Source organism: Lontra canadensis, unplaced genomic scaffold (assembly GCF_010015895.1).
Source record: "Lontra canadensis isolate GAN:19392208 unplaced genomic scaffold, GSC_riverotter_1.0 scaffold153, whole genome shotgun sequence".
Taxonomy (NCBI): Eukaryota; Metazoa; Chordata; class Mammalia; order Carnivora; family Mustelidae; genus Lontra; species Lontra canadensis.
The window spans coordinates 312570-340029 of NW_022631147.1; the positions used below are offsets into that span (position 1 = coordinate 312570).

General features: G+C 35.7%; 1 protein-coding gene across 11 annotated transcripts in view; it reads left to right on the forward strand.

Annotated features, from left to right (window-relative positions):
• The window catches only part of ERC1 (ELKS/RAB6-interacting/CAST family member 1), a 563354-nt gene that overhangs the window by 182403 nt on the left and 353491 nt on the right, over nt 1-27460 (forward strand). For 8 of the 11 annotated variants that reach the window (XM_032844415.1, XM_032844410.1, XM_032844412.1 and 5 more), the window contains 5 exons: nt 1144-1281; nt 3036-3176; nt 4150-4290; nt 15239-15432; nt 27437-27448. In XM_032844415.1, coding sequence (XP_032700306.1) covers nt 1144-1281; nt 3036-3176; nt 4150-4290; nt 15239-15432; nt 27437-27448 — 626 coding nt within the window. The remainder of the gene's footprint in view (nt 1-1143; nt 1282-3035; nt 3177-4149; nt 4291-15238; nt 15433-27436; nt 27449-27460) is intronic. The other 3 variants (XM_032844411.1, XM_032844414.1, XM_032844417.1) reach the window with 1 other exon arrangement.

Consider the following 27460-nt stretch of genomic DNA (forward strand, 5'->3'; position numbering starts at 1 on the left):
GTTTTGATTACTTCTATATTCTCAACACAGAAAAGTTTCTGGCACATAGCAAGAGCTCAAGTATGTGTTGAATGAATGAATGAAGTTTGTGAGATCTACAGTAATTGCCTTATTTTCTTTTAGTTTATTAAGACTATCTCACTACAATTCCTTCATGTTTTTTTCTCAGTGTTTTTCATTATATGTACTTTAACCTCCCACGATAACATCCTGTCTCTATAATGTTTCTCAAACCAACCCCTTTTTTTCCATCTCTCTTAGCTCATTTAATCTTCAGTATCTCTTGGGGGATTGATAAACTCTAATTATTTTCCATGTCTCTATACAAGTCCCCTTAAATTTTTTTCTCCAGAACCATCAGAATTATCTGTCTAAAATGCAGAAGTTACCAGATCATTTCTTTGCTTAAAAATACCTAATGGTTCCCATCTGTCTAGAATAAAATTTGTGCTCTTTAGATTGCACACAGGACCATCCATAGCTTGGATTCAGCTACATAATGGCGAGTTCTCTTACCATCTTATAATAAAACATGGTCTATTCATTTTTCTTTGTACCCACTAGTGCCTTGCAATATAATAAAGAATTTGGTAAATACCTCCTTGAGTAAATGAATGCATATAGATGTGTATGAAGGAATGAATATCTACAATAAGGAATTTCATTGAAAATGTTTCATGTTTAGATAAAAGGTGATATAAAATATATTTTTACACCAGCATTTAAGAACAGTTTTTCTTTATAGAGCTGATTTGTCTTTCTTACTATCTTGCTCTAATCCTCAATTCACTGTGAAGTGATTTACAGTGTCATTATTGAAGTTATCCCATTTCTCTTGTCTTTCCTATCTTTCTACTCTCAATCCCATCTCTAAATGTTGGCTCTTTTCTCTCTAGCTACTTTCCTTATTTTTTGAGAGATTTATATATATGTATATATGTCCATAGCTACATGTTTGTCTTTTCTGTGTTCTGGCTCTAAATTCTGTCTTTTAAATTTTGCATTCAGTTTGGATACCCTTAGTATTAAATTATTTCTGTGGAACACACATTCGGAGACAACCCTGATCTATTTCCAATGTAAAATGATTTTTATCGTGACTATTTGTATTTCTCTTAATTTCCTTTTTCTCCCCACACATAGATTGAAAATCTTCAAGAGCAACTTAGAGATAAGGAAAAGCAAATGAGCAGCTTGAAAGAACGGGTCAAATCCTTGCAGGCTGACACTACCAACACCGACACTGCCTTGACAACTTTGGAGGAGGCCCTTGCAGAGAAAGTGAGTAACTGGTTTGGACCCTTTGTAGATACATTTGCTCTTCTTTCTCATTAATGTTAAATTTCTCTAGTAATGAGACTTGGATTTAAAAGGCAGAAGAAATCCCTTAGGGCAAAAGAGAAAAGAGTTTTCTGTACTATTGCTCTTGTAGATAGTATAAAGGGATAGAAAAGCCATTTTGTTTTTGTCAACTTAAGCATCTGTTGCTAGGCAAGATGGATTTCGCACTAGAGGGTAGTGGCTGGAAGTTTTCCCCTCTCCTTTCCTTCTTCTTTCCTTCCTCTTTTTTCTTCTTTTCTTTAATAGATATATTAAATATCTATTAATGTAAATATTAAATATTAATAGAAAGGGGGTAGGGGCAGAGGGAGAGGGAGAAATAAACTCAAGCTGAGCTAGGAGCCTGATGGAGGGCTCCATCTCACCATCCTGAGGTCATAACCAGGGTGGAAACCAAGAGTCAGACTCTTAACCAGTTGTGCCACCGAGGTGCCCGCAGTGGCTGAAATTTCTAAAGACTAAGCCATAAGTTCCCACATACTGTCTCCTGAACGAAAAGAAAAGTACTTTTTATTTATCTCATCTGTTAGAATGTGGGGATGTGGAAATATCAGACATTGACCATTAGGAAGCAGTATATAATTAATTCTCCTTTACTGTACCATGGTGGTACCTTATAAAATCTGTGATTTTAGTTATTAACAGAAACACACTTGTTGTTTTTCTTGTCTTGGCCTAGCTACTTCATTTTGTGTTTATGAGCAAACCTAATTTTTCAGGAATGGTTGACATAATAAAGAAGTGGCCAAGCCAGTTAGGTGTTAATATCTTAGAAGGAGGTTTAAGGAATCTTGGTGGGGCATTGTAATTGGATTTTTTTAAAGGAATAGGGTCACTGTTCCTTAAGTCTCTTGGACTCACAATGCTTCAGGCTATGTGCCAGGGATCAAGGCTTGATCCCTGGATATAGTCAGAAATAATAAGCAGAAATATCCTTAAATTGCTTCAACTTTCAGACTTACCAAGTATCTGTTGACAGAAGTTTTAATGGACTGTCCCCCCACCCTTTTTAAAAAAAGATTATTTATTTATTTATTTGAGAGAGAGAGAGAGAGAGAAAACCGAGAAAGCAGGGGGAGGGTGAGTGTGGGAGGGACAGAATGAGAGGGACAAGCAGTCTCCCCACAGAGCAGGGAGCCCATTGTGGGACTCGATCCCAGGACCCTGGGATCATTACCTGCGCTGATGTTAGACACTTAATTGACAGAGCCACCCAGGTGCCCCATCTTCCCCCCCCCGCCCCTTTTTTATGCTTTAATTCAACATATCATAATCTCCCAAATCTCTTCCCGTTTTGGTATGCAAATTGTGAGTTGTTTCCATTGTCTGTGGGCAACATGTGAGTTACATATAAAAAATATGTGTTAATTATCACTCTTAGGTGTGTGTGTGTGTTAACTTTTTGTTATTGGGAATTGAATAAAGGGGATTTTTCCAAAAGGTTACTTTAAGGACTTCTAATACTATTTGAGATTATAGGAAAAGAAACCTAGGGGAATCAAAAGAGCAAAGCTACATCTTTGTTATTGCGAGAGAGGTAGGAAGGGTGAATTCCTTGAAAAGTTGATTATTAACAGCTTATCCCTGTCTTTTGAATGGAGCGTGAAAATGTGAAATTTTATCAGCTGAAAGCTGAATTAGGGTCATATAAGTTGAAAGGAATTTTCTTACATATTGATGTGTTCTCTCATCAGGAGCGGACAATTGAACGCTTAAAGGAGCAGCGGGACAGAGATGAACGAGAGAAGCAAGAGGAAATTGATAACTATAAAAAAGATCTTAAAGACTTGAAAGAAAAAGTCAGCTTATTGCAAGGCGACCTCTCAGAAAAAGAGGTTAAGATCACCAAAATAGAATGATTTGGTTTGCTTAGTGCATTGTATGTATATGTTGTTGGTGTTTACATAATGCAGAAAAAATGTATTTGATGGAAGATTTTCCTTAATATTCTTATAGCAGGGCTTTTCAGAAGACATTAAGGGGAATTTTGGGAAGCTTTGCAGAGACATAATAGATTGGATCATTCATTTCCTAAGTCTTTAGCTTTTTCAATATGTTATAAGTTGGTTTCTTACTCGTTAGTGACATTTTTATAGATCCTAACATAACTGAAGCTATCACACATGGAAATGCTATGCTAATGTAAGAAGGGTGATAAACGAAAGTTTATGTAACGGAGGGCTGTGTATTTATAATATCTCTTAAAGTGCATCTCAGTATTGGCAGAGAAATCATAAGTAATTGCTGACTAATTAGGTTACTTAGTATAGTTTGGTCTTGCTTTTGGAAGGTCCTGTTAATGTGACCCAAATAGTAAAAAATACTGCCTGTGATCATGTAATAATGCCTGAGCTTTAGGGGCACTCTTGGATTTTATTTCTAGTTATCTTTAAGACAGTTTATGGAAATTTAAGTTTCTAGTGGAACTTTCCTTTTAAAAGGGAAAAGTATTTTGTATTTAAATCTGTGTAGCTACTGCAGTAACTAGTAGTGAGTACTACTGCTAATGACTAGTTTCATTCATGGAACTTGATCTACTTCCATTTATTTTATGGGAATGGATATGTATTGATAGAACTCTTTAAATCACGGTTCAGTTGGTATTTCTTGGGAATTAAGCTTACTTTAGTTAGGACTCAAAAGCTGAAGCTGACACTGTTTTACATTTCATGAATGTTCTTGAAATGGAAGTGTCAGTATATAGTAATAAAGAGCAACTACAAGCCACCAAGATAATACATTTTAAAATTTACATTTCCATTTTGTTTATACTGAGTATTTATTCTAGACATGTTTTGCTTCTTTCAGGCTTCACTCTTGGATCTAAAAGAGCATGCTTCTTCGCTGGCTTCCTCAGGACTGAAAAAGGACTCACGGCTTAAGACACTGGAGATTGCTTTGGAACAGAAGAAGGAGGAGTGTCTGAAAATGGAATCACAATTGAAAAAGGTTAAAGAAAATTTTTCCATTTTTCTTGCTTTGCTTTAAATAAGAACGTAGTAGAGAGCTCTGTAGTGTTCAATGTGTAATAATTTGCCAATGGTGTAATATTCCCCCATAGTTCAAAATATCATTTATACCTTCATCAGTTCTCTTAATGTTCTTGTCTTGTTTGATTTTACTACTGAGAATCCTCAAAATCTTAGAGAATTGACAGATCAGAGAAAGATTAAAAAATGCAGCCCCTTTATGGACAAAGTATAAGACAGTGTAAAAATCTTAATTTTCTGATATGTTCCTTCCATTAGCATTAAGGAGGAGGTAATTTAGCAATGATAGTCACCCATGCTGGCAAGTATTAGGATGTGGGACATATATTTGTTTTCCATTTCTTTGATTTTTTTCCCTCTAAGATTTATATGACAGTTTATAGTTTTCAAAACACTTTCATATTTTTAATCTCTGAGCTGCCAATTCTGTGAGCAGTTTACAGTTACAGTTTGAGCAGTTACATTAACTGAGGCCAGTTCAGTTGGCCTCAACTATTGAGGCCAACTCAATATTAATGACTAATGAGAAAGGGTGCAGCCTAGTCTCGACACTTTAAGTCTTGTTCTCCTTCCATATATTGGGTGTATTCAACATGATACTCTTACACGTAGGGTATGTCAAAAGTAAAATCATGTTTAAAATCAATAATCACCCAGTACATTACTGTCATTACTTTAAAGTGTTACCTTTTAGGTGAAGAAAAAGAAAGAAAGAAAATCTAATATCTTAAAGTTACTCGTGAATAAGTAGGAGAATTCTATTTGTGAGATTGCAGATTTTGATTATGACCAATTCAGACTTGATGGCTGGCTATTTTTCCTCACTGAAAAGGTGGAGGTAATTTTTTATTTTATACCTGAATATCAAAGATGAAGCTGCTTATATGTATTTTATGTAATAGAGGACTATCAAGAGTGGTATTATTCATTAATATCCTAAACTCCCTTGTTCGTGACAATCCCACATTTTCTTCTGTTTGTTTATTTTTAACCTCTTTGTTACCAGTCTCTTATATCTTGGACTTTATATTTAGGCTTATGAGAAAAATTAAAGTTATCTTTGGGTAGAGGATGTTGATGGCTTTCCTCTACTTTGATTTATTTATTTTACTAATGGCCAGTTTTCTTTTCATATTTTCCCTTGTTTCATTCTGGATTATTGTTTCTTTCATTTTAATTCATTACTGATGTTTTCCTATTATATCACTTCCACAGTGTCCAACTCCAATAGGGAGGTTGTTACTTTAGTTTTCCATATGTTTCATTTGTTTTGTGCTTTTTCTCCCCTCTTTTAATTGAGCATTTTATATAATTCCATTTTCTTGTTCCTTTTAGCATATCAGTTATATTTCTTAATTCTTCTCACGTGATTACCCTAGAGTTTGCCATATACATTTTTGACTTATCCTCCAAATTTATTGAGATATAATTAGCAACTAAAAATTGTATATATTTAAGGTGTACAACATGATGATTTGTGTATACATTGTGAAGTGATGACCACAGTCAAACTAGTTAACACATTTATTACTTCATATATTACTATTTTATTTTTTTTGTGTTGAGAGAACTTTTTAATACTCTTAGCAAATTTCAAGTATATAATACAGTATTAGTAAGTATGGTCACCATCCTACATGTTAAATTCCTGGAGCTTATTGATCTTACAACTGAAAATTTGTACCCTTCCTTTGATCAGCATGTCCCCACTTTTCCACCCTCCAGCTCCTGACAACCACCATTCTATTTTGCTTCTATAAATTCCACTTTTTTAGATTCTACATATAAGTGAGATCTCTACATGTAAGTGAGATCATGTAGTATTTGTCTTTCTGTATCTAGCTTAATTTCACTTAGCATAATGTCCCCCATATTCATTCATGTTGTCACAAATGGCAGGATTTCCTTTACTTTTATGATTAAATAATATTTCAGTATACACACACACACATTGTATTTCCCTTATCCATTTATCTAGTCTTGGACACTTAGATTCTTTCAGTATTTGGCTCTTGTGAGTAATGCTGCAATGAGCATGAGAGTGCGGGTATCTCTTTGAGATAGTGATTTCATTTCCTTTGGTTGCTGGATCACATAGTAGCTCCATTTAAGAATTTCTGAGGAGGTGTCGTCGTACTGTTTTCATAATGGCTGTATGAATTTACATTCGCACCCAACAGGGTACAAGAGTTCCTTTTTCTTCATACTCTTCCCAACTCTTATTTCTAGTCTTTTTTTTTTTTTTTTAAGATTTTACTTATATATTGGACAGAGAGAAATCACAAGTTGGCAGAGAGGCAGGCAGAGAGAGAGGGGGAAGCAGGTTCCCTGCCGAGCGGAAAGCCCCATGTGGGGCTCGATCCCAGGACCATGAGATCGTGACCTGAGCCGAAGGCAGAGGCTTAACCCACTGAGCCACCCAGCCACCCATCTAGTCTTTTTGATGACTTTAGACATTCTAACAGATGTTAGTTGTTATCTCACTGTAGTTTTGATTTGCATTTCCTTGACGGTTAGTGACGTTGAGCTACTACTTTTCATGTACCTCTTGGCCATTGGTCTGTCTTCTTTGGAAGAGTTATGTATCTGTTCAGGTCCTTCACCCATTTTAAGATTTTATTTATTTAGGGACACATGGGTGGCTCAGTTGGTTAAGCAGCTGCCTTCGGCTCAGGTCATGATCCCAGCGTCCTGGGATCGAGTCCCACATCGGGCTCCTTGCTCGTCAGGGAGCCTGCTTCTCCCTCTGCCTCTGCCTGCCATTCTGTCTGCCTGTGCTCGCTCGCTCTCCCTCTCTCTCTGACAAATAAATAAATAAAATCTTAAAAAAAAAAAAGATTTTAATTATTTATTTGACAGATCACAAGTAGGCAGAGAGGCAGGCAGAGAGAGAGGAGGAAGCAGGCTCCCTGCTGAGCAGACAGCCCAATGCGGGGCTCCATCCCAGGACCCTGGGATCATGACCTGAGCTGAAGGCAGAGGCTTTAACCCACTGAGCCACCCAGGCGCCCCACCTTCACCCATTTTAATGGGATTATTTGTATTATTTGTATCTGTGCTATTAAGTTGTAGGAGTTCCTTACATATTTTGAATACTAACCCCCGTCAGCTATAAGGTTTACAAATATTTTCTCCCATTCCGTAGGTTGCCTTTTCATTTTGTTGATAGTTTTCTTTGCTGTATAGAAGCTTTTTAGTTGGATGCAGTCTACCTGTTTTTGCTTTTGTTTTCTGTGCTTTTGGTGTCATATCAAAAAAATAATGCTGTAAACATTTTTAATATAAATTCATTTTCAAAAAATGTTATCCCACTTTATGTGTCATGCAGGTACATACAGCAGAATACTTCCAGCTCCTTCCTTTCTTTCCTGATGACACTGTTATAATTCATTTCATTTATCCATGTACAATAATCACCCAGTACATTGCTGTTGTTACTTGAAAGTATTACCTTTCAAGTAATTCTAGGTGAAGAATAAGAATAATAAAAAGATGTAGTTTTAGCTTTATTCCTTCTCCAGTTTTCTTTTTTTATATATATGTGAGTTTCTGACCTATATAATTGATTTCTGCCTGAAAACTTTTTTTTTGAGAGAGAGAGAGAGAGAGAGAGAGAGAGTGAAAGCACATGAGTTGGGGGGGAGCAGAGGGAGAGCAAGACTCTTAAGTAGGCTGCACTCCCAGAGCATGGCTCCATCTCACAACCCTGAGATCATGACCTGAGCCAAAATCAAGAGTCAGATGCTTAATCGACTGAACCACCCAGGTGCCCTCTGAAGAATTTCTTTTAATATATTTTTGCAGGGTAGGTCTCCTGGCTATGAATTTCTTAGTTTTTATTTGTTTAAGAAAATCTCTACTTCTTGTTCACTTTTGAAAGATAACAACACTGGACGTGGGTTTCTAGATTGGTGGGGTTTTTTTCTGTGTAACACTTCAAAGGTTTCACTCTGCTTTCTTCTTAAGTGATTTCTGATGAGAAGTCTACTGTAGTTCTTAACATTGTTGTTCTATAGACAAGGTGTTTTTTTCCCCCTCTGACTTCTTTTAAGCTTTTTTGTCTTTCATTTTCTGCATTTTTAATATGGTGTGTCTGTGTATAGATGTATAGAGTTTATATTGCTTGGTGTTCTGAACTTCCTTATTTGGTGTGTATCCATAATTTTGGAAAATTCTCAGCCATTATTACTTAACAGTATTTCTTCTTCTTTCTTTTCATATTCCAATTATGTGTATGTTGCACATTCTGAAATTGCTCCATAGTTCCTAACTGTTCTGTACTGTTCTTTTTATTATTTTTTTTTTTCTCTTTTCATTTTATTTTGGGAAATCCCTCCCTCCCTCCCTCCCTTCCTATGTCTGTCTGTCTGTCTGTCTTCCTTCCTTCCTTTCTTTCATTAAGAGTTTATTTATTTGATAGAGAGCACAAGCAGAAGGGAATGGGGCAGAGGTAGAGGGGTGAGCGAACTCCCTGCTGAGCAGGGAACCTAATGTGGGGCTCAGTCCCAGAACCCTGAGATCATGACATGAGCTGTGGCCAGACACTCAACTGACCACCCAGGTGCCTCCATTTTGGGAAGTTTCTGTTGACTTGTCTTTAAGCTTACTGATTCTTTCTTCAACTATATCCAGTCTACTAAAGGGTCCATAAAAGGCATTAATTTTTCTTGTGTTTTTTATACCTAGAATTTCCTTTTGATTCTTTCTTAGAGTGTCCACCTCTCTGATTGTATTACCCATCTATTTTTGATAGTGCCTACTTCTCCCATTAGAGACCTTAACTGTTAATCAGTTATTTTAAATTTCGTGTCTGATTAATTCCAACATCATTGTCAGATATCTGAGTCAGGTTCTTATATTTCCTCTGTCTTTTCAGACTGTGTCTTTTCTTTAGCACACCTTATAATTTTTTTGTTGAAAGACAGGTATGTTGTATTAGATAGTGGGTAAATAGGCCTATGTGTAAGGTTTTAATCTGGCTAGGAGTTGAGCTATATTTAATGTTTGCTGTAGCTGTAGGTGCTCTAGTATTCTCATCTCTGTTACTTAGGGTTTCTCTCTTCAGAAAGAGTTTGCATCTTGTAGCTCTTTCAGCTGTTACCCTTTGTTATTATACTGGAGCCCTATTGGTGTGGTAGTAAGATGTGGGGGAAGATAAACTTTCTATAGTCTTGTGATTAAGTCTTTGGTCTTTTATGAGCCTCTGTCCCTGGCTGTGACCTTCACAAAGGTTTTCCCCCTTAGCTAGAGGGGGTAGAATGGGAGAAATGCCTATCTGCCAGGTGGGATTAAACTCTGTTAAAATCTTTGCTCCTGGAGACTCTGCGTTTGGGTAGAGTATAGGTTGGGCATATTTCACAATTACTGCTGCCCACAGCCTTACCAGAACCCAAAGGGATTTCTGTCAGTTCTTCACTTTGAGAACCTGATGGGGTTTCTGGATGTAAAGTCCATTAAAATAAGGTGAGTTTGCCCTAAAACTGCAGCTTCTAGGACTGTCATGCTCACTGTCATGCTCATCCACACTCAGCCTCTAGAAATTCCTCAAAGTCACCATTGAAGTGTTTCTACCAACAGCTTTGCTCTAGGTGGGTAGATCTCAACTATGACTCTTTTGATTTTGAAGATGTAGTTTGCCCTTTGACCTTAGTTCTCTGATGGGTCCCAGAAAAGTAACTGATTTTCAGTTTTTTAACTTTTTCTTGTTTTAAAAATGGTAGTGATGACTTACAGACTTTTTACATGTTGGAGCTGAAGTTACAGCAGTTTTTCATATGGAGCAGGCCTATACATTCTTGTTTCATGAAGGTATATATGTGAATTTTGCTATTTAGAATAACATCTAAAACCTAAAATAAAAATAGAATTATTGCCTATATCTGGGAATCAACTTTAGTTTTATTAACTAACGCATAAATATTTATGAAATCAGCAGGTTACCTATCTCAGGGAATTTGAGATTTTATCACAGAGGTCAAATTAACAACATACATGGCTATTTATTTATTTATTGGCGGGGTGCATATCTGTATGACTCTGGGGAGGGGTGGAGGAAGAGGGAAATAAACAGACTCCCTGCTGAGCAGGGGTCCTGATGCAGGGCTTGACCCAGGACCCTGAGATCACAACCAGAGCTGAAATCAAGAGTTGGAGGCGCAAGTGACTGAGCCACCCAGGCGCCTTCAGTACACATCTCACATAGCTTTTTTAGTTCTTCTAGATGTCAAATGAACTTGACTATTTTGTATTATCAGAGTGTTTCTAAACTCATTAATTTATATTGGAAATTGCCTTTCAAGAAAGAAGAGAAAAACCTTTGACTTTAAAATATGTCTTAGAATAAATGAGAGTGTTTTTCCTAATGTAAGATTGAGATAAGGATAAAGCAGTAAGATGTAATAAGACTCAGAATAATTGTTGAATATTGTGCTTCAGATTTTAGCTCATTCTAGTAGATAAATTTTTCTTTAGCACTATTACATTTTAAAAGCAGGGCAATGACATAGAGAAAGACAAATACCATATGATCTCACTTATATGTGGAATGTAAAATCAAAAATAACCTGAACGCATCGGGAGAACAGATTGGTGGTTGCCAGGAAGGTGGGGGGAGTGGTGGTGTGTGGGCAAAATGGGTGAAGCAGGTCAGAAGGTAAAAACTTCCAGTTATAAAATAAGTAAGCCCTGGGATATAATGTACAGCATGGTGATTATAGTTATTGCTAGGAGAGTAGATCTTAAAAGTTCTCATCACAAGAAGGAGATTATTTCTAACTTTGTAATAATAGATGTTAATTACATTGTGGTGATCATTTCACAGTACACCACAGATATATCAAATCATCATTACAGTGTACACCTATAAACAATATAATGTTATATGTCAATTATATACAAAAAAAGTAGAGCCAAATATCATCATATGGTTTTTGGTTTTTTATTTGCTACAACTTTAATTTTTTTTTCCTAAGGTTTTATTTATTTATTTCTCAAAGAGCGAGTGCACAACCAGGGGGAGAGGCAGGCAGAGGGAGAACAGGCTCCCTGCTGAGCAAGGAGCCTGATGCAGAACTCGATCCCAGGACCCTGGGATCATGATCTGAGCTAAAGGCAGACACTTAACCAACTGAGCCACTCAGGTGTCCCTACATTTTTAATTCTTTAGGAGCTTATCAGGCCTAGGATTGTGTTGTCTTTGTTTTCTATATTAGCATCTGTTTTGTTTTGTTTTATAGCTTATTTGTAGATTTATTTATTTTTGTTTTTTTTATATAGAAACTATTTTATTTTTTGTTTGTGGGAACTTTAAAGATTTACTCTCTCAGCAGTTTGCCAATTGAACGGTATTGTTAACCATAGTCACCATGCTGTGTAGTACATTCTGAGAACTTACTGTTTTATAATTGGAAGTTTATACTCTGACCACTTTGATCCATTTCACATACTCCTCTCCCTGTCCGGGTAACCAACCGTCTGTTCTCTATTTGTCTGAGTTCAATTGTTTAGATTCCATATATAAGTGAGAGCATATAATATTTCTCTTTCTCTGACATACTTAATTTTGCCTAATGCCCTGAAGCTACATCCATGTTGTTACAAATAGGAGGAATTCCTTCCTTTTTAATGGGTTAATAGTATTCCATTCTGTGTATGTACCGTGACTTCTTTACCCATTCATCCATCAGTGGACGTTTAGGTTGACTCCTGTCTTAGCTACTTTAAATAATGCTGCAATGAATATGGGAGTACAGATAATCTTTTCAATGTGATTTTGTTTCCTTTGGATGTGTACTCCGAAGCAGAATTCCTGGATCATATGGTAGTTCTGTTTTGAACTTTTTGAGGAAGCTTCATACTGTTTTCCATTTCCACCAATAGTGTATAAGAGTTCTCTTTTCTGTACATCCCCGCCATACTTATTTCTCTTTCTCTCTCTCCTTTTTTTGGTCAAACTATTCCAAAAAATAGAGAAGGAAGGAAAACTTCCAAATTCATTCTGTGATGCCAGCCTTACTCTGATACCAAAACCAGATAAAGACTCCATGAAGAAAGAGAACTACGGGCCAGTATCCCTGATGAACATGGATGCAGAAATTCTTAATAAAACACTAGCAAACCACACAACAGTGCATTAAAAAAAACCATTCACCCAGTCAAGTAGCATTTATTCTTGGTTTGCCGGGGTGGTTCAGCATTCACAAATCAATCACTGTGATACACAACGTTAACAAAAAGAACCATATGATCAATTGAGTAGATGGAGAAAAAGCATTTGACAAAGTATAACATCCATTCATGAATAAAAAGCCTTAACAAAGTAGATCTAGAGGGAGTATACCTCAGTGTAATAAAGGCTTATACAAAAATCCTACAGCTTATATTATCCTCAGTGAGGAAAAACAGAGAGCTTTTCCTCTTTGTACAGTCAGGAATAAGACATAGATGTCTACACTCACTGCAGTTATTTAACGTAGCACTGGAAGTAGTAGTTGTAGCAGTCAGACAACAAAAAGAAAAAAAGGCATCCAAATTGGTAAGAAAGAAGTCAGACTTTCACTATCTGCAGATCATGTGATAGTTTGTATAGAAAATCAGAGACTCCATGAAAAAACTGCTAGAACTGATCAATGAATTCAGTAAAGTCTCAAGGATACAAAATAAACGTTGAGAAATCTGTTGTATTTCTATACACCAATAATGAAGCAACAGAAAGAGAAATTAAGGAATCAGTCCTATTTATAGTTGTACCAACAACAGTTAAGATCCTTAGGAATGAACTCATGACACAAAGAAATGGGAAGACATCCCATACTTATGGATTGGAAGAACAACTATTGTTAGAACATCTGTACTACCCAAAGCAATCTATACATTTAATGCAGTGCCTATGAAAATACCACCAGCAGGGTCACCTGGGGTGGCTCAGGTGGTTAAGCATCTGCTTTCAGCTCAAGTCATGATTCCAGGTTCATGGTATTGAGCCCTACAGGGGGCTCTCGGCTCAGCAGGGAGAGAGTCTCACTCTTCCTCTCCCTTCGTCCCTCCCCACCTTTGTGGTCTTTCTCTCTCAAATAAAGAAATAAAATATTAAAAAAAAATACCACCAGCATTTTTCACAGAACTAGAACAAACAGTCCTACAATTTGTATAGAATCATGGAAGATCGCAAATAGCCAAAGCAATCTTGAAACAGAAAAGCAAAGCTGGAGGCATCACAATTCTGGACTTCAAGTTCTATTACAAAGCTATAGTGATCAAAACAGTATGGTACTAGCACAAAAGTAGAACAGAATAGAAATGGAACAGAAATACTTCTAGCTTAGGAATTTATATCCTGTACGTGTATTTCCATATTTTATGCCTTCAGCATGAGATGATAACCTCAGAATTATTAAGGAAAGCCTTGAAATTGAACTTCTGAGTTACTAGAACTGTAAAAAGTGCTGAATTCTTTTTTTTCCTCTGGCGGGGGGTGGGGAATAGCTCTTTCTGGAGGATTTTGTTGTTGCAAGTTTTAAAAAATTACATATTTTTATCTTTTACTTTTCTTTCTCTTTCTTGTTCTTTTCTTACACCATACCATTTCCTTCTATGTTTTTTTCTTCTTTTCTTACTGACACTTTCCCCCGCTTTAGGATCCTGAAATAGTATTAAGCCCCCCGTTGAGACCAGTAAGTGAGGTGACAGAGTAGTGCCAGAAAGCCCTGGTTGGTGTTTTTTCTGTATTTTGTATGAGTGGTTTTTTACTACTCTGTAGAAAATGAACACACTTGACTTTCTCTATCCCTTCCTCAAGTAGGAACTCTAGATTTTTAAAAAAATGACTCCTTTCTAAAGAATATTGGGATGAATACAAAGTGGGAAAGTTTTTATAAGATCAAAATTTTCTCCCAGGCTTGGGAAGTATTTGCATTTCTGCTGCTTTTGCCTTGTTCTATTCTTAAATGAGTTCATTCATTCATTAGGGCTGCCTCTCTTTCCTCTAGATTTTACTCTGTTGTGGCTTTTAACCATACCAGTGTAGGTTAGAATTTTGCTGACACATTAAAATACATGTCTGCCAGTGGAATCATTTTTAAAGGCCACTGTTAGTAACTGGATTTTCCTAACTGATTAAACCTGAAACAAAAGATGTTGGTAAAGGTTTTGGTCTTAGAAGCTTTTGCTTTGACAAAGCATTTAGCCCAATTTATGGGAACATTTCTCTTTTACTTAAGGTATTTTGCATCAGTGCTTTCTGAAGTATTTCCTAGCAATATATATGTACCCCTTTAATATATTTTTTAAAGATTTTATTTATTTATTTGACAGAGAGACAGCAAGAGAGGGAACATAAACGGGGAGTGGGAGAGGGAGAAGCAGGCTTCCCGCAGAGCAGAGTAGTCATACATGTATGAATATGAATATTTCATTAATACATAAGCATGATTCATACATGCTTGGTAAAGCAGTATATAGGAAAAGGGAAGGGAAGTAAGGGTCAAGTGGGAATTAGAGCTCAGCATTGACATTGGTTATAGTAACATCAACAGTGAATCTCTGGCAATGCCTCTTTGAGGGAGATCAATAACAGATGAATAGCAGTCTAATGGCTTGTCTGAATGTCTCACTTAGACTAAAAAAAACCCGTGTCTCGTCATATGATGATTTTTGGCCCAATATTCAGATATGTACAGTAGTACATCTAAACACAAATCCATTTGAAATCCATGATAATTATTTCTCAAGTTATTACTAATATTTTGTCTATCTAATATTTAAGCAGGGAAAAACTTCATAAATTGAAGACTAGCTATTAGATATTTGATAATTCTCTATTTAAATTGAAATACAGATGGTCCTTTGGGACATGGTTTGCCTGCTGCCACTATATATGTCTGATAGTATTTGAACACTTTTCTTTGAAGGCACATGAGGCAACACTGGAAGCCAGAGCCAGTCCAGAGATGAGTGACCGAATACAGCAGTTGGAGAGAGAGATTGCCAGGTATAAAGATGAATCTAGCAAGGCCCAGGCAGAAGTTGACCGCCTCTTGGAAATCTTGAAGGAAGTGGAAAATGAGAAGAATGACAAAGATAAGAAGATCGCAGAGTTGGAAAGGTAAGGATAGGCAAGCTGAGTGGTGGATTTACTATGTTAGAAAGGTTAAAGTATGGTTTTAAAACTATACTTCTGGGGACATACTTGTTCGGTATATCTGCCTCTTGGACTTTAGGTTCTTGTATTATTATTTTTATTAACTTTTTATTCCGAGTCTTTGTAAATTTATTGCTGCAGCATCTGAAAGGCAACAACAAATGGGGATATATTAAGAAGTTGTGGACATCAGCATCATTGATTGGAAAGTAAGAAAGTATTCATCAGTGGAGAAGTTAAACTTTTCTACCAGCTAATCATGAGACTGCAAGTAGCTACTTGCTTTTTAATTACTTTATTATCCACAGAGCAAATGAACCTCAAGTTCAGGGAGGTAATATTTTTTCATTGGCTTAGATTTTTTTAATTGAGCCCGATGTTCCTTTTGGCTGTGAATTTTTAGACTTTACACAGTTCGTATTGTGGAGAAGCTGGCTGTTAAATCAGTCCCTAGGTCAAATTTAGAAGAAGAGACATTTTGAGGGTAATTTAAGTGACTTGGATATGATTTTTATGGGTCTTGACTTTGAATTCTTCAAAATGAGCTGTGTTTACAGTTCTAGCCCTACAGCTTTCTTGGAATCTATCTTTCTTTCTTTCATAATTAGGGTGTTTTATACTAAAGATTAAGTAAATGCCTTTTGATCTCTACTTTCACAGCATGTATTTAACATAAATTTATAAGTACATAGAAGTAGTTCTTCTAGTAGAACTTCATTAATCACCTATATTCTTCTAAATAGAGACAACAGTGACAGAATGAAGTCATTAACCTATGTGGCTTCTTGGAGCTGATTCTTAGGACTATTTTATTTTCATGTTCTTGAAGATTGGGAAATAAGAAACGACTTTCATAAGTTGTTTATTAAGTTTAAAATTTTTGGGTGACTGGGAGATTTGATAATCCCCTGTGGAATTGATTTTTCTCTTATTTTGTTCCCAAGAAACTACAACAATAAAGTCTAACCCTCACAATTTTTCTTCACTATACTGATTGCATACTCATGAGATTCCTCTTACTTTTGATATTAACTCTATTCATACTTTCTGGTTCTGGATAAGACGAGTGGATAGAATCTTCAGATCAGAATTAAAACTTACCCGTCTTAAAATCAGATTATTGAATTTTTGTATGCCCTTTTTCATGTTTGTATTGCAGTTTGTCCCCCAGCACACACACACTTACATACTCACATGAACACATGCCTCTCTGTTTTTGTGTTGGCCTGAAATCAGCAGTGCTGCAAGGTTTTAAAATGTAATACTTTTGATGGATTAGTGACTTCCCACCAAATATTTTAATATTTCAGAAGAGAAATTCTTTGATCATGTTTCATTTTTTGGTTTGTTTTCTTGTATTAGAAATCTGCATTGAAATTACTGCTTGTTATTCCAGGCAGCTTGCTTGAAAAACTTCTTGATTCATTTTTGGACCTAATACTGATTTTTGGAGTTGGGTGTGACTTGAAAGACAGTAAGAAATAGGATTAAATCTATATTTTATACCCAAAGCACAAAATTGCTTTTATTAACCACTGTATTTCTTACATTTTGAGAAAGTTGTAAGTGATCTACTCTTTCCACAGAATATAACTTAAAAGGTTGAAAAGCACTGCACAGTTTTAGCCTCTGGCAGCATCGTCATTTTGTTTTAGGATTTGACACAAAGTTTCTTGGCTACCAAAAAAGGGAAAGTTTTTAAAATTCAGTTTTTGCTCCTGGGTTCATAATTTGTTGCTCAGCTATATAGTTTAAGATCTGAATAATAGTCAGACAGTTAGGATTATATTATGCCTCTTGTTCCCCTGTTTAGTACTGAGGTGCATGTGTGTGGCTGTCATGTTTCTTTACTAACCATTTGCCTCTTGTGTTGCCATTCCACTGTTTCCTAATGTGTGGGTGTCTGTCTCCCCATAATTTATCATTTGAATTTCTTCACCTTTCTTTTAATTTGTATTATCATGGTCCTAATCCTTTGGGGTTTTGGTCTCTGTGTGTCTCCCCTCTTGGCCATGCTGTTTCTCAGAAAGCCAGTCTCCCGCAGTTTGTATCTTCCACGCCAGGTTTCTGTCCCTGCACCGTCAGGGGGGTTTGTTTGGGACTTCCTGGGAAAGTGAGTGTTATGTAAGGCTACAGTACTGTACTAGACTGAATTGCTCCTGCTGCTCCTGCTACTGCTGAGGCTTGCTGGGAATTTTGCTTGATCAGAATTAAAGAACAGCCAGTTTGTGTCAAGTTGAACTGTAATTCTTGGGTACTTGTTTTGTGGAAAAAGTACGTGTTCTCTCTGGTAAGGTTCTGGTATTGTTGATTATGATTGTCGTCGTCTTTGATTGTCGTCTTGATTATGATGTCATCGTCTTGATTATGATTGTCATTAGACCATTCCAGCGTCGTCTAATGCTGGAATGCCCTTTAAGTTATGTCCCCTTACTAGTGTGACGGTAGTGCCACATCATAATTCAGGATGTAGAATTCATTCCCTAGGGTGTTCAGCAACCTTCTGAATGAAAAAACAAAAAAAAACAAAAAAAAAAAACAAAAAAACTGTTACAATAATTGAACTAGAGAAAATTCTTAGTAAGTTTTGCATATTTCCTAGTACTTCTTACATAAGGATCTTCAAGATTAAAGAACTCACAAAAAATTCCCAGACCTATTCTTTGTGATCTAGATAAAAAATGGTTAGTCCGTTACATTGCCCTTGTAGAACAATAGTAGCTCCTGTTAGAAGATGACTCAGTGTTATACCACTCTGCAATTTTTCAATTATTTATTTATTTATTCATTTGACACAGAGAAATCACAAGTAGGCAGAGAGGCAGGCAGAGAGAGAGAGGGGGAAGCAGGCTCCCCGCTAAGCAGGGAGCCTGATCTGGAGCTTGATCCCAGGACCCTGAGATCATGACCTGAGCCAAAGGCAAGGCTTAACTCACTGAGCCACGCAGGTGCCCCCACTCTGCAGTCTTTAAAGGGATTCATATATATATATATATATAAATATCTGCACATATAAAATATTTTCCCAACTAAATATAAGAAGTATTACTTCTAAATTCATGTTTTATACTGTGGTGTGATTAAGTTGGGAGTGCAACCAGAGAGGCAGTAGTAGTAGAAAATACATATATTATATATAATGTCTGGAAATTTATTACAAGGAGTAGTCTTGCATGATTGTGAGAGACTGTCAAAGGAAGTCTGAAATCTGGGAGACCAGCTAATGGAAAGAGAAGGTCATCAGCAGGATAGAAATCCCATGGGCATGGGCAAAAATTCTGCCAAGTCCACAGGCAGAATTTTTTTTTCTCTCTTCGGGAAACCTCAGCCTTGCTTTTAGAGGCCTTCCAAAGGATTCAGTTATACCCACTCTGATTATCAGGGATAATCTCCTTTACTTAAAGGGATTAGAGGATTTAATTATATCTGCAAAATACTTTCATAGCAACATCTAAATTAGTGTTCAGTTAAGTATCTGGGCACTTTAGCCCAGCCAAGTTGACATTTTAAGAAGTTATCACCTGGTGATTTTGGATAGTCTTAATAAATCAATTTAAGGAAGAACAAAAACAAAAATAAATAAACCCTGGAGCTTTACCTGTCCTTATATAAGTAGATCAATTTAGATTAGCCTCAGGAACCCTGAATGTAATTAAGAATTTTGCTTCTAAAGTGATCATAGTAGAGTTTCTATTTAGATTTATTTTAGAGAGGCTGATCTTTGGCATAATGTTTAAAATATTGAGAGAAGAGTAATGTAGGCTGATAGAATTCTGATTTAGTATCTTTTCAGACTTCTGCAATAATGGTTTAAAACGTTTTTTAATTAAAGAAATTGTTTTTATTGAGGTATAGTTGGCATATGACATTGTATTAATTTCGGTATATAACATAATGATTCAGTATTTGTGTAGATTGCAAAATAATCACCACGATAACTACAGTGAACGACGTCTTCTACCGTACACAGTTACAGAAATTTTTTTTTCATGTGATGAAAACTTTTAAGATTTATTCTCTTAGCAACTTTTACATATACTACAGTGTTGTTAACTATGGTCACCATGCTGTATGTTAGATCCCCAGGAAGTTTATACCTTTTGACAAACTTTAACCATTTCATCCCCCCTCAATCCATACCTCTGGTAACCACTTAATCTGTTCTCTGTACCTATCAGTTATTCTGGTTTTTGTTTGTTTGTTTGTTTGTTTGTTTTGATATATATATTTTAACTGAAATAGAGTCGACATACAATTTTATGTTAGTTTCAGGTAAACAACATAATGACTTGACATTTATATAGATTATGAAATGCTTATTACAGTAATTGTATTGACCATCTGTCACCATTCAAAGTTATTATATTATTGACCGTATTCCCTGTGCTGTACTTTCCATCCCCATGACTTAATTCTTTTACGGTGGAAGTTTGTACCTTTTTTTTCCTTTTACCTATTTCACCCATTCCATCTTCCCCCCTCCCTTTAGACAACCACCATTTTGTTTTGTGTATTTATGAGTCTATTTCTGTTTTTTGTTTGTTTTGTTTTTGGTATTTGTTTTGGTTGTTGTTGTAACATTTATCTTTTCTGTTTGACTTATTTCTCTTGGCATAAAACCATCTAGGTCCATCCAGTTGTCCCAGATGGCAAGATTTTATTACTTTTTATGAATGAGTGATATTCCTTTAAAAAATATATACCACATCTTTTTTATTCATGTGTTGATGGGCACTTAGCTTGCTTCCATATCTTGATTCTTGTGAATAATGCTGTAGCAAACATAGGGGTGCATACCTCTTTTGGAATTTGTGTTTTTGTTTTCTTTGGGTGAGTACCCAGATGTGGATTACTGGGTCTCATAGTATTTCTATTTTTAATTTTTTGAAAAACCTCCATATTGTTTTCTACATTGACTATACCAGTTTGCATTCCCACCGGGGTTCCCTTTTCTCCTCACCTTTACTAACACTGGTTATTTCTTGTCTTTTTTTGAGATTGCCATTCTGGCTGATGTGATATCTCACTGTGGTTTTGATCTGCATTTCCCTGATGATTCATGGTATTGAACATCTTTTGTTATTTGGCCATCTTTAGGTTTTCTTTGCAAACATGTCTATTCCGTCCTCTGCCCATTTTTTTTTTTTTTTAAGATTTTATTTATTTATTTGTCAGAGACAGAGGGAGAGAGAGTGAGCAAGCACAGGCAGACAGAGAGGCAGGCAGAGGCAGAGGGAGAAGCAGGCTCCCTGCCGAGCAAGGAGCCCGATGTGGGACTCGATCCCAGGATGCTGGGATCATGACCTGAGCCGAAGGCAGCCGCTTAACCAACTGAGCCACCCAGGTGTCCCTCTCTGCCCATTTTTTTAATTTGGTTTTGTTGTTGGTGTTGACTTGTGTGAATTCTTTATATGTTCTAGATATTAGTCCCTTATCAGATAGATCTTTTGCACATATCTTCTCCCATTCAGTAGGATGCTTTTTCATTTTGTTGATGGTTTCCCTTGCTATGCAAAAGCTCTTTGATTTGATATAGTCCCAGTAGTTCATTTTTGCCTTTGTTACCATTGTTAGAGGAGACAGATTAAAAAAAATATATCGCTAAACTGATGTCTAAGTATTTATTACTTATGGTTTCTTTTAGGAGTTTTATGGTTTCAGGTCTTACCATTTAGGTTTTTTTTTATCCATTTTGAGTTTTGTTTTGTTTTTTTTTTTTTTGGGGGTTTTTTTTTTTTTTTTTTTTTTTTTTAAATGTGGGATAGAAAGTAGTCTGGTTTTATTCTTTTGAATGTAGCTGTTCGGTGTTCCCAACACCATTTACTGAAGAGAATATCTTTTCCCCATTGTATATTCTTGCCTTCTTTGTTGTAGATTAATTGACTGTGTCAGTGTGGATTTATTTCATGGCTCTTCATCTTCTTTCATTGATCTATGTGTCTGTTTTTGTTCCAGTGCTAAACTGTTTTGATTTCTGTAGCTTTTTAGTATACTTTAAAATCTGGGTTTGCGAGACCTCCAGCTTTGTTGTTTTTTCTCAGGATTGCTTTTGCCATTGAGGATCTTTTTTGTTTTCATATAAATTTTAGAACTATTCTAGTTCTGTGCAAAATACATTGTTATTTTGATAGGGATTGAATTGAATGTAGATTTCTTTGGATAGCATGGACATTTTAACAATATTAATTCTTTCAACCCATGAGCATAATATATCTTTTCATTTGTTAATCTTTTTACTCCTTTACCTTAGTTTCAGTCCTCTCTTTGTCTCTTCTCTTACTTCATCTCCCCACCCAAATGCCTGGAACAGATCTTGTCCCTTCACTTTTTGAAAGGGCCTTCATTATACAGGAGATTTTTGCCTTCAATCAGGCAACTGTTTTAAAGAGGGATATATTTTGACCTTTTAAAAACAAATTTTTATTGTGGCAGAAATGGCCTTATTTCACTTTGAAATGTAGACATTACTCTTACCTTGTTTGTATTCAATGATTGATTCTTTTTCTGTCCTTTTGTGGAAACATTAAAAGCAAACTGGCACATATTTTGGGTGGAAATTTCCTGTAGGAACTCTGCAAGCCTTACATGTCTTCCTTTTGGTATTTATCAAGTAGATCTTACTTTTCTTAGAAAGAGTCCCCCAAAGTTTTAATGTACTTTAATAGTTGTATTTGTTAATTTTAGCTGCCCTTTCTTCTTCTTCTTTTTTTTTTTTTTTAGCTGCCCTTTCTTGCATCATGACTTTTTTGTTTGTTTTTGGAAAGGGTTCATTATATATAGAGTTTTTCAAATACAAATAATGAGGCTGAGGCACAGAAAGATTATTAAATGTCTGGTCCTCTATCACATAAGTAAGTAGGTGATAATAGAATTGTGCCTAAGAATTCCAGAAATCTAGAGTCTTTTCCTTCCTTTCCGCCCCCCAACCTCCTATGTTCAGATTTTCATTAATGAGATTACCTTCTAGAAGGGGAAGATGGAGACATCTGGATGATTCAGAGGCTGTTCACTTGAAGATCTTGCTAAGGTCAAAGGCTTTTCCCACGTGTTGGAATGCTGTCTTAGAGGACAGGTACTTTGCAACTGGCGTGTTGGTTGCTTTGTCACCAGGTGCCAGTTTTTCCAGTCTGATTTAGCCTTTCTGTCAGTTTGGACTCAATAAAGATATTTCTGGCCCTAGAAGACTTAAGACTTCAACAAAGAGCAGCTGTTGTCTTTTCCTTTGTGATGGTGCTAGCAGAGGCATCTTTCCATGAATTGTGTAGTAGCTGGAAATTTCAGTGATAAGGTTTCAATTTAAGGTTTGGTTGAGCTCTCCTGAGGATACTCAGCGTACCCAATTAATACATGCCCCTGGATATAGGATTATCATAGAGAAGGGACTTCTTGAACTTTGTACTCTTCAGTGTGGTCTTTTAATTTTTAAGACCAGCGTTAAATCACAATGATTTGAGAAGTTGGTTGGAACACCAGTAGGTAATTTTGGACCCTAGACTTTTAATTTCAGGTCCTGGAACTCTGGTGTGGAGACATGAAATAGAGAGGGAAAGCCAGGATACTGCTACTGCTAACATTCTAAGGAAGCAAGAGAATCGGAGACAAGTTTTTTGTTATTTATTCATTCACACACACACATATACACACACATTATTAGGCAAGTCCTATAAGGACTTATAATGGAGGAAACTTAGTTTTTTCACTTTTTGATGGTTAACTTTATTTTCTTTGCTAACTATCTTTTTTAGACCCTCATCTTGAACTATTAGTTTGAGGCTCTTGCATCATGAGTAAACTTAAATTTTGTGGGCTAGCAAGAAAACCTAAACTGCATGTATAATATTATCTCTAAGGGAATTACGTACTGATTTATAAACAACTGGCTTTATTTTAAAAGTGGAGTATATCTAGTCATAAGATTTAGTTAATTTTGTACCCCCACACCACCCCGATTTATTTTTTTTAAAGCAAGAGTGTTCTCACTTTGCTCAGAATTTAGGCTTAAGGTAGTTAACCCCTGAATTAGCTGCCTGAGCTAATTAGTAACTAAAGTAGTAACTTAATCTCATTTTGATAAGTGAGATAAATCTGTACTTCTGTGCATCAAGATCAATGCACTGAACTGAGCTTGAACACCAGCAAAATTGGGATTGTTTTCCTATCCTGTCAGGAGTGAGATATAATCTGGGGTATTATTTGCATGGATGTATATGTAAGAGAAAGAATTTTTCTGGTGGTATTTGGAAAAATTAGGGAAGATAGTTGCTAGGCTTAAATGCCATGGCTCAAGGATTTGGCCTTTTGAGTTTTTGATTGGCTTTTAAAGATTACTGGTGTCTGAAATTTTATATAGTGAAAATGGAGTTGTCTTTACTTTTCATATATCTCCTAAAATGTTTTGGGAAATGTGAACTAGTTTACAGGATGATAGTTTAAATTTTTGGTTTGATAGTCTTAGTAGAATTACCTCTGTTTTTGTTAAAAAAAAAATCGTCCTCAAAATTAGAAGATGAATCCTTTTTTCTTATCTGTTTTTTCTTATTCTTTTCTCGTTGACTAAAATTTTCTTTTTCTGTATTCATTTTTGGGAATCTGACCCATTTTAACTCTTACCTTTTTGGAAAAGCCAGTTTTACTGACTTCCCTAAGGTAGTAATTTCTCTTTTCTTTATTTGCGCTATTCTTACAGCGTCTGTCATGTTCTGCTCTGTGACTCTACATTATTGAGGGCCTAATCAGTATATAGTTTGATACAAAAAGAGTTCCTTTCTCGTTTCACTGTCTAAGCATCCCACATTTCTTCCATTTTTATCTTGTGTATTCAGACCTTTCATCAATTAAACAGATGATTTTAGTCTGTTATACACTTATTAGTGATATTGCAAATATTATTTTTTACTCATTTCTTCTATATGTTTGTAACGTGTTTACAGTTGTGCCTGTACTTTTCCTTCTGTAATAGTATAAGTAAATTCGTATCTATAAAGTATTTTTATATAATTTAAAATAATACTGTGGGATTATTTTTCGATCTGTAGGTTAGATAGAGGTGTAGATAACTTCCTACCTCTTTTGTCACAATGAAATACCAATTGTAACTTTTATTTTTACATTTTAACATCTCTGAATCTGGGATATGTGTGCAAATAACGGCACCGCATAGTTTAATTAGTATAGTTTTTTTTTTTCATCTTAGTGATACATAAAGTAATGGTACATCTTCTGTCCTTGGTGAGTTGATATTGAAGATGCATGCAAAGAGAGCGAATAAAATTGCTTCAGAGAATGTGGAAGTGAAAGAAAGTATTTCCAGATTAACTTTGTTTTCTGATGTACCCCACTTTAAATGTGTGTGTAGCCAAATGTATATATTTACTATTATAATTAGATACTTGATTATCTTACCTACTTCCTGTTTATTTATATAGGTTGACCTGAAATTTTTTTGGACCTTTTTATTGGGAAAATGGGCTTTATGTTTGTGATTGCTTCATATTTGTTTCACAGTATATTTAGCCGTCTACACAGTATAACCTAAAAATGTAAACCTACATATTTAGTCTTCATACTTACAAATTTTTTTTCGTAAAGAAATGCCAAATTGATACTCAGCTTAAGGTCTTCAGATAAACTCGTATACAATTATGAGGAAAATATTTCCCTAGAGAAGAATTTCCTTTCTTTTAAATTCATGATTATGTATCTTTGACCCATGAAGTTCAGTGTCAGAAAATGTGGTCTTCGTGTAGTTTGAGTAGAAGAGAAGTGACTGCTGCTGCAGCGTTGTGTGTTCTTGCTTGAGGGAGAATGGGCTGTGTTTTTAAAAAAAAAAAAAAAGGAAAGAAATATACTAAGAATATAATAACTGAAGATGACTGGTTCTTTATCTGATCCTGCTTGCTTCAGCTTGCTTTCTGAGGAAGCTGCTTGTTTCTTTCTTCTTCCTCCTTGATGAATTTCACTGATTTCATTTAAAAGAAGAATAAATCACACAGCTTTGCATAGTCAATTCTATTAGATCATTTTTCCAAAATTTCTTGTGGGCACAGCACCTTGTAATTTGTTAGTACAGTCTTTATAGGAATTTTTGTTTAGTGGTTACCTTAAGTTTTTACATAAAGGGGCAAACATTAAAATTCTATGGAATTATTCTATATGCATATTTTTTCTTCCATATCAATTTCCCAAGAGCTATAGGTTGATGCCAAAGTGAAATATGACTCATGAACAATGAAATAGGTAAAAAGTTGCTCACTGTTGGTAGGAGTAAGCTTAATTTTTTTCCTGGTGGATTTACCCAAGTCTTATTTAAAGCCTTGCAACCATAGGAAATTTCAGTTAGTGTCATTGTTGATCTAAAATTATTCTGATTTATTGTGTCATAACCAACAAAGATAGAAAAGATACTTGGGAACAGTCATTCAGAGATTGGCCTATTTTTGAATTTGAACATTGTCTGCATTCTCTACTGTGTTAAATATGCCAAAGATGCATGGATTCATTTTATACATTCCCTTTAGGAATCTGTAAGCATCACAGAACATATAAAATATGCCCAGGGAGATGTCAGCAGACCCACATTTTTATCCTGGATCTGCCACTTACACATTGTGTGATTGTGAGGAAGTCATTTTTATTCTCTGTTTTTCATTTCTCTTTATCTTATAGAATTGGAATAATAAATTTTGTCATCCTTACCTTTTATTATTTTCACAATGACTTTTAAAAACCCTGATTTAAGGGGGGCGCCTGGGTGGCTCAGTGGTTAAAGCCTCTGCCTTCGGCTCGGGTCATGGTCTCAGGGTCCTGGGATCGAGCCCCGCATCGGGCTCTCTGCTCGGCAGGGAGCCTGCTTCCTCCCTCTCTCTCTGCCTGCCTCTCTGCCTACTTGTGATCTCTGTCTGTCGAATAAATAAATAAAATCTTTAAAAAAAAAAAAAAAAAAACAAAAAAAAAAAAAAAAAACCCTGATTTAAAATACTGAAACATTAGAAAACATTAAAGTACAAATTGAAATGGTACTGCATTCAAGAAATAAACTTTTGTTTTAGATTCTGAAAGTAAAATTTAGATCCTAAAGACGATCTGGACGGTGCTAGCCACTAGAAGTCTAAGTATTTGGAGGATAATGCTAACTTCAGTGAAATTGATTAATTTTTAAAAGGGAAAAACTGCCTGTTGTTATAAAAAGCAATAATGAACCACTGGGGCTTCATGCTATGTAGGAATATTGAGCATGGCAACTTTGCATCTCTAAGTGCTGAGCACTATTAGAAATGGAGTGATGTTTATAGAGCTGTATATTCTTGTTCATTATTGCTTTTAGATTGCACCATTTCAGGTAGATTTTGGTAGATTTGGAATGAGAAAAAAAATTAGGTTCTAATTAGGAAAAAGTTACAGTTTTCACATTTGGGATCATTATTTCAAGTTCTTCCTCATCATTTAGAATTCTGTGTTCCACAGAATGATTGAATCTCTTGATGTTTTTCTGCTTTTGTTGTGGATAAGTTGGATCCCAGAAATGGAGTTGGGGGTGTGTAAAGGAGTAGTCAGTTATAAGGTGGGTATGTATAAAATTAAGATGATTGAAGTTGTGAAATCACAGTTAACTACTTAAATGAGAAGGGGGAGGTGTTGACGTTCTCTCTTTTTCCTTTGTGTTTAATAAATTGTTTCTTCTCCCTGCTTCAAGAAATGGTAAATTTTAAACAAAAATTTTCCTTGAAACTTATATTAAGGTACAGTGGTGTAATCTAATATGAAAAAACACTTGTTGAGAGTTGAAAATCTGAAATTACTAATTTTTAGTGCCTGTGCAGAATCTGTGTTACCCCCTTACCTTCTCTAATCCTGTGCTTTTATGTTTTGTCTGTGTCTATGAATAACATTATTTCCTGAATATTGTCCTTATTAATTCTTTCTAACTTTCTCTTTCACATTTCCTTCCTGGATTTGCTGTTTTCTTCAGTCTCACCTCAAGGTCAGTATGCTT